We start from the raw sequence: 13258 nt of genomic DNA, 5'->3' as shown, positions 1-13258 counted from the left end.
AAAGGTCTAATTATTCGGCTCTTTGTATGCTGTTATATGATGATGAAAAATTGTACTTGCATTAATATTTTTAAAAAAATATGCACCAAAGAAATAATTAATTGTAACATACCTTTTTCACAAAAATTTAATTTCTAATGTGTAATAAAATTTCAGTTCTATTTATAGATATAGGAAATTTTTCGGAAATGCAAATTAAATACCTGGCAAGTTGTCAATTTTAACGATCTGACGAGACCGTCGATCTTTCTTCAGGTTGGGTTGCACTGTGTCATTTGATGAATTCACATTCTTTAATGTCCCAAAATTTAATCAATTTCCATATAATACCTGATAGATGTATAATTATATTTTTTTCAATACATGTATTTATCATAGGCTGCATTAAGCAAATCTGCGACTAAAACATCATTAGGTTTTCCTTCTTTGCTAGAGATATAAGCTACTAGTGTACCTATGTACGAGCTATGTAAAACAAACGTTATTTTCCATCCTAGCCTCATGTAATTCTCGGTCCCTGACAGTGTAAATTGTCCGTTACCCGTTGGGGTAATTTCTTATCCACAACTACTCTTATAACACTGAATGAAATTTAATGAGACTTTCATAGAATCTTTGCTACACTTTTTGATCCGACACATATTTTGGGTTCCCCATAGCAAAACATGGATACATTTTTCTTTCTTTAATGTTGATGGGTACCCATCTCTTTTATGCAACTCCTCCTATACCACTGAATAAAATTTAATGATGCTTTCAAAACCTCTTTATTACATAAATGCCATTGTGCACCCCCTATTTAATTTTTTATCTGACACTTATTTCGGGTATAAATTTGTCTGGTTCTAGACCACTTTTAAAAAGATATATCACATGATTAAATTAATGTATAATAAATAAAAATGTCATACAAATGTAAAACAAGATTTAATAAATAACAAATAATTATGTTATTATTTTGAAATACATACATATACAAAGGTAACACAGCCATACACATAATTATACAAATTTACACATCAAATCTTGTACTTAAAACGCTGATAAAAATGTCTACGTACTTACAATTTATCATCAGTAATGGAATATGAGAACTTTTTAAAAGCACTTGTATGACAAATAGTCTATATGAATATACATGTAGTTATAACACACAAGAGTAAATCCAAATAGACAGAGTCAACAAATCAGGATTAAAACCTTTCAATATTAAATATGAATGTAAAATGCAAAAAATACAACAAAGTTCTATTTTAAATCTCCATTTTTTTTTCAATTTCTTCACAAAATGTTTCTTCATTTCTGAAGTGAATGAAAAAGAATCTCTCTTGATGTTACCATCAGTGCAGTTACTGTATGCCACACTTCTCTGAAAGAACAAATCTAGAAAGATGATGCATGAAATACAAAAATTAGTTCATTGTGGCTTTCAGAAAGCAGTTTCTCAAGGAATTACTGTCTAGATAGTATAGTATGCCAAGGCAACAACGATAGTGGGAAACATGGGATTATTTTGAATAATGCTTCATAACCCCGTAATGCTTTGGGGTACCCATCTCTTATCTGCTACTCCTCTCATACCACTGAATGAAATTGATGAAACTCTCACAGAATCTTTATTACATATTCCATTGTGCACCTCCTATTTTACTTTTAGATCAGACACATATTTTGGGTTTCCCATAGCAAAACATGGATACTGCCATTGTATTCATATGGGAGGCGGGGGTATCATTTAGTGAGCTCATTGCTCACAGTACCTCTAGCATTTAAATGCACTTATATTCAGATGTACAGTTTTTCCCAATCCACAAACAAAGAAGTAATGTCAAAAATAATCTAGAGTCTCAGCTCTTACTTTAAACATTTCCTTGGATTTAAGTCAATGAAAGAAAAAGTGAGCAAGCTTATACCCCAAGCTCCCCCAAAACTTGAAGTGCTGAAATTGCTGAGAAAAAAAGGAATATCAGTTTCCTGGTAATATACACATCTACACATTGTATAAATATCTGCAAAGTTTGACAAAATTCTGTGCAGCAGTTTATGACTGAGAAGTTGTGCTGACAATCTGTTCATTTCTATATTCAAGGTATGGCCAAAAATGTAAGTTGAAAAGTGCCGAAATTCCCAGAAAAATAATGGAATCGGAATTTCCTGGTAATATGCACATCTACAAATTGTGTACTAAATATCTGCAAAGTTAAAAAGTTTGACGAAATTCTGTGCAGCGGTTTATTAGAAGTTGCGCCAACAAAAAATACATGTACCGACACACTGACTGATGGACCTGTCAAAAACATTATACCTCCCGCAACTTGTTGCATGGGGTATAATAACAAGTACTTATTTGCAATGTAATTTGATTTTTCCCATACCTGGTGCATCCTCACAAGTGTATCTGGAGAGGACAATTATTTGAAAAGAATTGAAACAGGTCAAACTCTGCAGAGGAGTTTTGCCTAGTTATTATTTTTAAGAACTGTTTCAAATATTTTGATCGAGCCTTTATTATACCCCCAGCTTGAAAAGCCGGAGGGTATATACAGTTGTAGTAATCAGTATATCTGTCCGTCCGTCTGTCTGTTACGCTTTGGGGTACCCACCTCTTATCCACAAGTTCTCTCATACACCTCTTATCCGCTACTCCTCTCATACCATTGAATGAAATTTGATGAGACTTTCACAGAATTTTTAATACATATTGCCACTATTCACCTCTTATTTTACTTTTTGATCGGACACATATTTTGGGTTTCCCATAACAAAACATGGACACTGCCATCATATTCATGTGGGAGGCTGGGGGGGGGGGGGGGTATGATTTAGTGAGCTCATTGCTCACAATACCTCTAGTTTGTTACATGAATCCATAAATAAATCAAGCATTTAAATTCACATTAAACATGTACAGGGTTTGTAATATAATTACATACTTATTTGAAAAATTTTACACATTGTTAATGAATGGTTTAAACTGCATGTAATGATTTATTGCTGCCATTTAAGGTACTCCGATCCTCAGGTTCTGAAAATCAAGCATTGAATAATTGAAAATGCTCACAAAAATGTCTCTGAATTTTCAAAGTAACATGTTTTACCCACAATATTTCTTCAAACTTCATCTTTCAAGTTTATCATATATTATATAGAGAAAATTGGTAAATCTCAAATATATTTTCATGGATTGCGAATAAAAACACCTGCTTAGCATTTTCCAATTCAAATCTGATCAATTAACACATTTTAAAAATAAAAATCATAGGTATCCAGGCTTTTGTAGAAATTCCACAATTTTTCAACATATTATGTACTTTAATTTCTTTTATAATTTTTCTTCGATCATTTTACAATGCAAAGTGTATAAAGATTCTCTGGTCATTGCAAAGCACCATAAATCACTTCTAATTTCATATCATATATTAATAAACATGGGTATCTATGGTTAGATTAAAATTAACATCAATTTCTTGATATATGTAATTTTAAAATGCTTTTATGGGGTAAAAATTTCGACTTTTAATGAGACCTTTCTGAGAACTTCCAAGAGCCTTGACGCACATTAAGATGTATATAATGAAAATTATTGCATGAAAAGATTTAATTATCAAGCTTCGTTTTGAGACTTTTTGAATTAAATTAAAAATTAAAGAGTTGTCCTTCCTATCTGAGGATCGGAGTCCCTTAAATTTTAGCGTTGGGCTGCAGATTTGCCCTATCTTAAGATTACATCACATTTTGTAAAATCTATAATTACCATTGTCAAAGAACTTCTTTTCATTTTCCTCTTCTGTGGCTGATGTGTCTTCGGTTTTCATTTCACGGACAGACAGAAAGGTTTTGATTTTCTCTGCCTCATCCATCCAACCATGTGATAATTTACCTATAAGGTCTTTCCTACGACCAGGCTTCTCCTCTGAAATGCAATCATTGGAATTAGATAAATCAAGCTATCCAAACAGGACTAATACCACAGCAAGACAATTTCAAAATAAAGTGTACTTGGGTATTTAAACTATATATGAACAAAAAGTAACTTATGCAGCACCTGTGATAACCTTAGAGACTTAGATAACCTGAATTATGTTTTCCCCTAAGTTACAGAAGGATAAATTCAAGCATCAAAATAATTCATCAGCTAAGAAATTCATGCACTTCATCCATTTAAGGTAAAATGTTCATGATAATGTTGGACTGTATCTTGCTAGAAGTTAAGACAGTTCCCAAAAGGAGTAATCTGAGTGTAATTATGCTGTTTTAAAACCAACTTTCATTCATGACAGCTTTATTTTGCAATTAGCCAGAGGCAATCTAGTTCGTAGCAATTAATATTTGCAATCAAGTCTTTTTTGGATCTGTTTTTTAGTAGACATAGAGACTTTAAAGACCGATTTGCAGCAAGAAATATTCGCGATGACAAGGCTCTCACAACTTCACGAAATTTTCTCACACACAAATAAAAGTTGGTTTACAGTACATGTATTAGTAAATATATCAGATGCATTATATACTAGCATTAGAATTTTTCAATCTACCTTTTAAGTATTGGATGAATGTTGATAATGCTAATTCATAATGTTTCAGTGCTTGTTCATAATTTTCTTGAGAATTCTGCAAAAAAAAAGAAAAGAAGTCGTTTAAAAAAATCTTAATGTAAGAGACTTAACTAGCACAAAATGAAGAAATTTCAGATTTGTATGCACAATAAATTAAACCTTTCCTCTGATTAAATCAAGACTCTCATACCTCTGTATCTGCTGCCTTTATCAGTGTTATGGCTGCTGTTAATTCTTCATTATCTTTACACAGTTCCACTACAAATAGAGCAGGCGTTTTTGTTGGGAAACGGAAGTGGCATTACAAAAGTTACCTCCCTTTATGACACATTATTTTTAGAAATCAGACTGAGATGCTTACTGAGTTCCTCCATGGGATCCTCTGAGACGGACCGTTTGACCCCATTAAAAGGAGGAGGGGGTCTCTTTGGCTTCATCAGTTTCTTCAGTTCCTCCGCTCTATTCATGTAATCCTTCACTTTTACTCGTATGGCCTCCTTCTTTTTCTCATCTTTTTCAACTGATTAAAAGATTTCTTTTGAAATTATCACTATCATCAAAGGGGCTTAAACATACAGACTTGGCAATAACAGATTTCATGCCCAATTTAAAAATAAAAAATTAATGTTTCACTGGGTGTGTTGATTTGTTAAACTCTGAACACATCACTGAGCACAGACTGAAAATACTGGTGAGTTGGTTTTGCTTACTCACATTTCTACTCTGAATTTTCTGGATTATAGTTTTAATATTTTTTATTAATACACAACAGAGATTCTACTTTTTTTAAGTATTATGGATAAAATTTACTTTGTGAAAGTGCAAGGATGCGTCAATCAAACACGTCCTGAAATTCTTAGTTTCAATAATTTCCAAATAAAAAAATATTTTACTATATATTTAAATATATAGGAGCATATAAGTCATGATATTATAAATAAAATTTGAGAAAATATTCAGATCTTTGTCTAACCTCCTTTAAAGGATTCTAAATAATCAAATTTTATTTTCAGTTACATGTATAGTATACACTTATCCAATGGTTGTGAGTGGGATATCTCTTTTATCAAACCCGCGACAGGGAACTATTCCCCGAGGGGAAAAGTTCCTGTCAAGGGTTTGATGAAAGAGCTATCCCACTCACAACCATTGGATAAATGTTTTATTATACTGATGTATAATACAATTTTTGAGGTTTGAATTTTTTTTTTTGAGTAAGATAATACTACAAGAATAATCTGACATTATGATGACGTCAAAATGCTACTGACGTCATAATGACATCATCAGTCAATAGATTTATCGCTGGAAATCATAATTGGTGGCAAAAATTGCATGAACATTTTCCGAGGGTGGATAGCAAAAACTATACCCCGGGGTATAGCTTTGCTATGCGTAGACTATCAAAGATAGCTTTTTACCTTCTTAACTTTATATAGGAAACATTTTAACAGAAGTATAATAATGATTGTTAGTCAAGACTTACAGCGAATAGCAGGAACAAAGTACTCTAAAGAATCACAGTACAGTTTTATGGCCTCTTTGTACTCTCCATTTTGATCTTTTTTCACTGCATTAGCAACAATATTAACCTGCAATTAATATAAAAGTGAATCTACACTGTAGAAATGGTGATTATACAATTAAAATGTGGTGGAGAGCTATAGCCACAAAGTATTAAAATCAACCTGTCATTATAACTTCCTCGGGTGATGATCTAGGATTTGCAGGTTATAAAACAGTTGAATTTTTAATGATATATTTTCTGAACTTCTTTGTTTTAATTTGTTTCACTTTCCAATGAAATCTAAGTGCCATTACTCTGACATTACTGTACTGTAACAACATGATGTTAACATTAAAAGATATACATGTAATATATCTGTGTGGTGAGGAATGCAAGTCCTTTCATATATGTGATCTAAACCATCAAGAACAGTTTCTGTCATAAATTACAGGGGACCTTTTCTGTCATAAACTACAGAGTACATGTATTGAAATTTACACCATCATCACACTACTCACTGCTTTTGATAAGCTCTCATTGGAAGCACAGTGTTCTAGATCTACAAATGGATGTGAGAAAAATTCCTCAAATGTTATCCTTTCTTCTGGATTTCTCTTCAGTAATCTCAGAATCAAGTCTCTGCAACTGTCAGATATGTTAACGCCATATGGAATCTACAAATATTTTAAACCTTAAAATTAAAGGAATTCCATTTTCTTAAACCTCAATAAATTGTACATGAAAAAGAAACCAATTGATCAAATCAATCAGAAGGGTCACAACTTCTTTAAAATGTAATGTAGAAACAAACCTCAACAGGTTTAGAATCCCATATCTTATTTTCTAGTTCTTTAAATGTCCTTGAAGCAAATGGGGCTCTCCCAAACAAGCATTCTACAAAAAAGATGTTCAAGTACACAAAATTTATCTGAGAATTTATAAGAGCCAAGCAGCATTACAAGAGCTTTGATAACAAGAGTACTGCTAGGTGGCACTTCCCCTCACAAAGAGCATATTGATCCGAATGAAAATGATGTCACTTCCATTTTGTACAATGCTGACACACACAGACACACACCCTACATTGTGTTATCATATCCCATTCAACTCCATGGCAAGGGGATAATAAGGATATTACGTATAAATCTGCACATAAATATCAACATCCTTTAACATGTGTAACTTAAATTTGAATATTTCTATATGATCTGATGATAAAATTCTGCAGTTCTGAAATTCCTGAAATACCTTGTTACTGAGGACAACAATACTTTCTACTGAAATTGCTGAGATCTTAACCTTGGCAAAATGACCCTGATAAAATTTATTATCACCCTATGATTCTTCTACAATTCTTGCTTTACAGAAGTATGTACTAGAATAAATTACATACTGTCATTCCTGCATTTCGGTTTAGACCTAATTTTTCCTCAAATAAATTTACCAGTAACATTTTACAGCTTCTACAAGATGTAGACTACATGACTATACACATACCTGTACATGTATAAGAAATTTATGTACTAAACAACAACTTTAAAGTGAAAATTTGTGATTTTATATCTAAATAAAGAAAACCTTTCATAGATCTTTAATTCCTACACACAGACCAAACTATGAAAATAAAGTGCCACGCCATCAGTCATGATACACCATTTTACACAATTATCTTTAACAGTTTAGAGTGCAAGAAAATATGTCAACCTTGATTCTAAGATTTCCATGATTTTTCTATTTTTAAAAAAAATATTTCTTTATCAATCCCCTGTGCTGTAGGCATAATTATAACAAATATTAATACATAACTGATAGATTTCTATACTGTTTGTGTTAGACTTTGTCAAATGCTGGCATCATAATAAACAATATCAAATTAGTCTGAACAACTTTGAATCTATGCCAAATTAATTTTGTTACAAAGGCTGGCCATCAAATGACATATGCTATAAACTGACCAGCAGTTCTTCTGTTTAATCCCCAAAGGATACAGATAAGGCAGTGCTTGATCAGATAACCTTCCTACATTGAACTAATTAATTAATCTTTGGCTGGATGCTTGTCTACTCATTACTCCCTAAATATTAATGGATCAGCACTTTTTATCCTAAAACACTTTTAAAACATATAAAATACTTCATGATTTCTTTTTAGATTTAATGCCAGACAGGTTTTATGCTTAAATTCATACGGACAAGTAAATGTGTAACCCCACTATAAAATTATTTTTAATTAATTATAATATATATTATCATTTTAGTTTATTAAGCAATATTAAATAAGTTTGAATTACTTTTCATCAGATTCATTTTAAAACTTAGGCTAGCCAACAAGAGCTATTTTTAATCTAACAGCTAGGCTGGCTGTCCATTTGCCCAATACCCAGGGGATATAGATAACAACAATGCTCTACTAGTTACCTCCTCACACTAAACTCATTAATTTCTCTCTAATTTGACATGCAACTTTCTGCTATCAAAATTCTTCTTGACCAGTGCTTGATAATTATGCCCATGGGACAAACTGAATTCCTCTCATTAACATTGAAATTTGTTTAAGATTACAGTAAAGTATATGATGAAAAAAATAAGTTTTTACTTGATTTAATATAAGGATACAACTCTATTTTTTACATTTTTAGGATTATGAAATTTAAAATTTAAAAAACTTAGTTTTTTAAAAATTTCACTAAAATTAAAGGTCACAGTGACCTTGAAATAGGTCGCGACACACCTTCTACCTTAGATGTATACTTTTGCCAAGTTTGATAGCTCTAGGTCTAATAGTTTTCTACTTAAAGCCGAACAGGATTTTTCCATATTTGGCCATAGCATCTTTATAAAGGTCTAAATGCTTTTTGTTCGCGACACACCGTCAAAGAAGTATCAGTTGACAAAGTTTGATAATCCTAGGCCTAATAGTATTGAAGTTATGAGCCGGACACGAATTTTTCATCAGACGGACGGAAAAGCCTATAACATAATACGTCCCGTCTTAAGACGGGCGTATAAAAAGATTAACATGATCCCGATTTGGCAGTACATGTATGCATGTTGCCCAAAGAATCAAACAAAGCATAAAAGAACAGGAGCAATATATACCATTTGTCCTTCATATAAATCTAAATTGAACATTTTCTTAGCTGAATCTAAGATGCAGATATGAATTCCATGACCCATATTTTTCAATTCTAACAATATTGTATGAAAAACATCAAAATCTGTGCAACCCTCTCTCCTCCAGGTTTCAATGGCATGAAATTTATTCTTATTTAGATGTGCATGTGTATTAAAATTTTTTGTTGGAAATTCTTGCTATTAAGATATGATTTTTTCAAGTAATTTATATAGTCAATGTTTAATATGCTCCTTATTTGTGATAGTTTTTACAGTAGCATCTACAAACTATCATCATACATACCATATATAATTACTCCAATGGACCAGAGATCAACTCGGGAATCATATTTGCCTTTACAGATAATCTCAGGAGCCATGTATAATGGAGACCCTCTCAAAGTATGCAGCTCATCTCCTTGGAACAAGTGTTTGGAAAAACCAAAATCTGAAAGGTAATCAAGTTAATTTCTGATGTAAGACAGTAAATTTATTATTTCTGAAAGGAAGTATTTATATTTTTTGGTGTTTTTTTGTGTGTTTCTGAGTAAAAACTTTTGTGTGACATATTTTCTTCAAAGTTATTCCCCTTGGTGCCATCTTGGACATCCGCTCTGCATGCATTTATACATAAAAGTTGGAGATCCATATAAAGTTATGTAGATCAGTTTTTTACAATTCCAGTGGTCAGGTATGACAAATTAAAATTGGTGGAATTATGATTTTAGGAATCTAAGCATGTTGACCTTCAATATGGCACCAGTGGGATATAACTCTTGCTAGATTTAAATTTACATCTGTTGAAAACTATCTTTTGATTAGTTTAATGTGTATCGCAAATAATATTTATCTTCATATAATTACCTCCAATTTTAACAGTTGGATTCAAGTGAGATGTTAATAGTATATTCTGGGGTTTAAGGTCCATGTGTGCTATGTTAAATTCATACAGGTACTGCATGGCTTTTGCTAAAAGAAACAAATATGTCATCTTGTTTAAATATAAACTACATGCACCGGTATTACATGTATAAAATACCATATTTCATGAGTCACAACTCCTTCTTTTGATCAAATATTACAATAAACAGATTTTCTTAATGTGTAAACATGCAAAAAAATAAATTTTAAAAATGCAGACACACACAACTATATATCATTCAATTTAATGCCTCATTTTCACAACAAAATATACCGGTAATCTAAAAAATACAGCTCTTTGGTGTAAAAATTATTAATACAGGTACCTGGTATTTGTAAAATAAAAGGTACCAGTATTTACTTGTGATTTCTTCTGCAAACAACAAGGAATTTAATATCGAGTTTGTTTATCTTAAAATATAATGTTAAACATTTTCAACCGTTAAATAAGAACTGTTTATGTTTATTTTCATAGACCATCTGCATGTACTTGAATATGTAGATGCATATACAAGGGTTGATCCAAAAGTAATGCCACAACTTCGTTAAAAATGCTACTAGTCAACGTAAATTAACGAAATTATAATTGTTCAAAGCTATATATATTACAAATCAGTCCTGAAAAAATCAAATTGAAATGATGTATACTTCTCAAAATATCGAATGATATACTTCTCATCGTAACTGTTTCTACGGGCGATTTCCTCATTTTGAAGCAAAAACGCATTACAGATCGTTTCAGTGGTTTTTCTCCATAGACATTTCTTTTGTTCAATCCATGTTGAACTATGTTTATGATCAAAAAGCAATGACGTCACTTTATTTTGCTTAAGACAAAAAATGTCGTAAAATTTTGTCTTTTAAAATATTGGAAGATTAGATGTTTTTTTGATGCTTTTTAATGTGTTTGTCTTTTTTAATTCTAACAATTTACACAACTTAAAACATGTTTATTGTGACGCAGCGACACCCCTTACGTTTAATATTTCAAACGTCTATAAAATTAATTCAAATAAACATCATTAAAGGAAATTTTCAATTTTGATTAGATTTATTTTTATGCATCTTTTGGTACTGTATACAGGGTTATTTTCGCCCTTTCACATTCGGAAACAAGTTTAGCCCCGTTTTAAATTCACCCAAAAAGATATTTGTTTAAGATATTATACTGTTACTTAAAATATAATGTTTTAAATTCGCCCACTTCCAACGAGGGCGAATGGGGCGAAAATAAAACGGGGGCGAAAATTTCCCTGTATACAGTATGTTATATTTGATAAAATGACGTCAAATATTAAAGATATTGACACAGTGACATTACTTTTGGATTAACCCTCATATATGCATACCTATCTGCTGTAAAAATCTTTTGAGAATATTTTCTGGTAAAGTTCTTTTTGATCGGATGAAGTTTGAAAGATCTCCTCCACTACAGTACTCCATGATAAGATAAATGTACTGGTCATCCCACTGAAAAAGGAGTGTTATATTGGCATTAAAAAATGGGGGAAATCCCATGGCATTTATTGTATTATAGTAAATTATATACTCATCCTTCACTCTATTTTTTGCTCCTTATTTTATCTTATAATCACTTGTTTCATATCCTGTCAGTTTATTGAATTTACTGTTTTATATATGTACTGTCACTTTGTGATTTCTATAAAATAGTATTTTTTTTATTCACTGAGGGGAACAGCAGTTAATTTTATATTCTAAATACTTAGTATTGGCTTTAAGTATAAAAACATTAATTGTAAAAGAAAAAAATGAAGAATGCATATGTTGATTAAACAACATATTAATAAAAAATAAGTACACTGTATATAGTTCAATTTAATAATCTAGAAAATGACAACACTTTATATATGTTTTATCATTAATATATGAGTCTATTTACCTGGAAATCCTCAAGTCTGACAATGTTTTCATGCTTTAACTTCTTCAGTAGCTCTATCTCAGTCAGGAGATTTTCAGTAGATGCTTTATTTAATGAACTTTTCATAACACATTTTATAGCTACTACTTGTCTGCATTCACTCTGAAATGATATGATAAATAGAATATTATAGAATTTTGTGTATTTACAATGGCTGGGTATGATATTTACTTTAGTAAAAGGAAAGTAAGTGGATCATTTCTCTGTTAAAATTGATATTCCATTCTGATTCTAATGAGGTGGAAAGAGTGTGTGTCGCATGCACAAGAGGTCAGAGGGAGAGTAAATGGGAAAATAGATATTTGAAATTCACTTTAGGTTATTTAATGAAAAGTGAGGAGAATACAAAAGAAGAAGACAGATATCGTTAACAGATAAAAAATATGCATGTATGACATCCGCTGGAAATAATCTGATAATCTAATGTTAGGCCAAAATAAAATTATAGTTTGTTTGGAATTGCCTCCCACCTCATTGAAATGCCCACCTCCTGAAAAAAATTTATTGACCAAAAGTAGGAAAGATTGTGTGTTTTATTTAATCAATTTTCTTGCCCATTACATGTATCACATGCAGATACAAAACACTGAAATATAGATATTTGAAAATTCACTTTTTTTGTTGATGGTTATTTTTTTAAAATCAGAAAATGTATTTACTGTTTACTGAGATTTTAATAAAAAAATTATCTGCAATTTAAAAAAAAAATATTTTCATGTGTCTGAAACCCTTCAGGCGCTGGAAATAAATTTTTTAAGGATGGCCTTAAATGAATTGTATATATATATTGAGTCAGAAGTATATTATAAATATTTAGTTTGTGATACACGAGCTTTATGTTCCATTTTCTTTTAAGTTTATTAGCAAAGAAAAAAATCAGATATTGATAAATGTTCTCCATTCATCAGTTCATCTATTGTTAATCATTCAAGCACCTTTGTTTCAATTCTGAAATAAAATTCTAGCAGACGAAAAAGATGCCCACTAGTCAGTATCACCTGACATAAACGACATATCGACCTGACCAATACACAAAACAAATCGCACCTTTCTATAAGCTTTGTAAACTGTAGCATAAGTACCACTTCCTAATTTTTCGGAAAACACGTATCCAGAAAGCTTTGGAACTACTACGGGTACAGTTTTTGCAGTTGTTGGTCTTCCCGAAGTTGGCCGAGACATAGCGTTGTCATTTTTCTACCTCTCTACGTTGAAGAACGAGCAC

General features: G+C 31.4%; 1 protein-coding gene across 1 annotated transcript; it reads right to left on the bottom strand.

Annotated features, from left to right (window-relative positions):
* Positions 1 to 952: 952 nt before the first annotated feature.
* Positions 953 to 13254, bottom strand: LOC134256881 (serine/threonine-protein kinase ULK3-like). Its single transcript, XM_062739558.1, has 13 exons — positions 13081 to 13254; positions 11995 to 12135; positions 11444 to 11564; positions 10038 to 10142; positions 9478 to 9621; positions 6872 to 6954; positions 6579 to 6734; positions 6040 to 6145; positions 4915 to 5073; positions 4744 to 4811; positions 4533 to 4608; positions 3755 to 3913; positions 953 to 1369 (listed from the first exon to the last, which is right to left on the bottom strand). Exons 1-13 carry the CDS (start codon positions 13213 to 13215, stop codon positions 1350 to 1352), a joined length of 1473 nt encoding a protein of 490 aa, XP_062595542.1. The 5' UTR covers positions 13216 to 13254; the 3' UTR covers positions 953 to 1349.
* Between the last annotated feature and the right edge of the window lie 4 nt (positions 13255 to 13258).

Source organism: Saccostrea cucullata, unplaced genomic scaffold (assembly GCF_032062105.1).
Source record: "Saccostrea cucullata isolate Sc308-1 unplaced genomic scaffold, CSIRO_AGI_Scuc_v1 ctg8, whole genome shotgun sequence".
NCBI lineage: Eukaryota > Metazoa > Mollusca > Bivalvia > Ostreida > Ostreidae > Saccostrea > Saccostrea cuccullata.
The sequence above is the reverse complement of the archived record's forward strand: the minus strand, read 5'-3'. Positions and strand labels throughout refer to the sequence as shown.

What these genes read in the sequence shown, in the direction of transcription:
- LOC134256881 (XM_062739558.1), bottom strand. Translation starts at nt 13,215, where the DNA reads ATGTCTCGGCCAACTTCGGGAAGACCAACAACTGCAAAAACTGTACCC. An exon ending in TTTACAAAGCTTATAGAAAG is followed by an intron (nt 12,136 to 13,080) that starts GTGCGATTTGTT and finishes ATATCATTTCAG; the next exon opens with AGTGAATGCAGACAAGTAGT. An exon ending in CTTTGTTCCTGCTATTCGCT is followed by an intron (nt 5,074 to 6,039) that starts GTAAGTCTTGAC and finishes TCTTTTAATCAG; the next exon opens with TTGAAAAAGATGAGAAAAAG.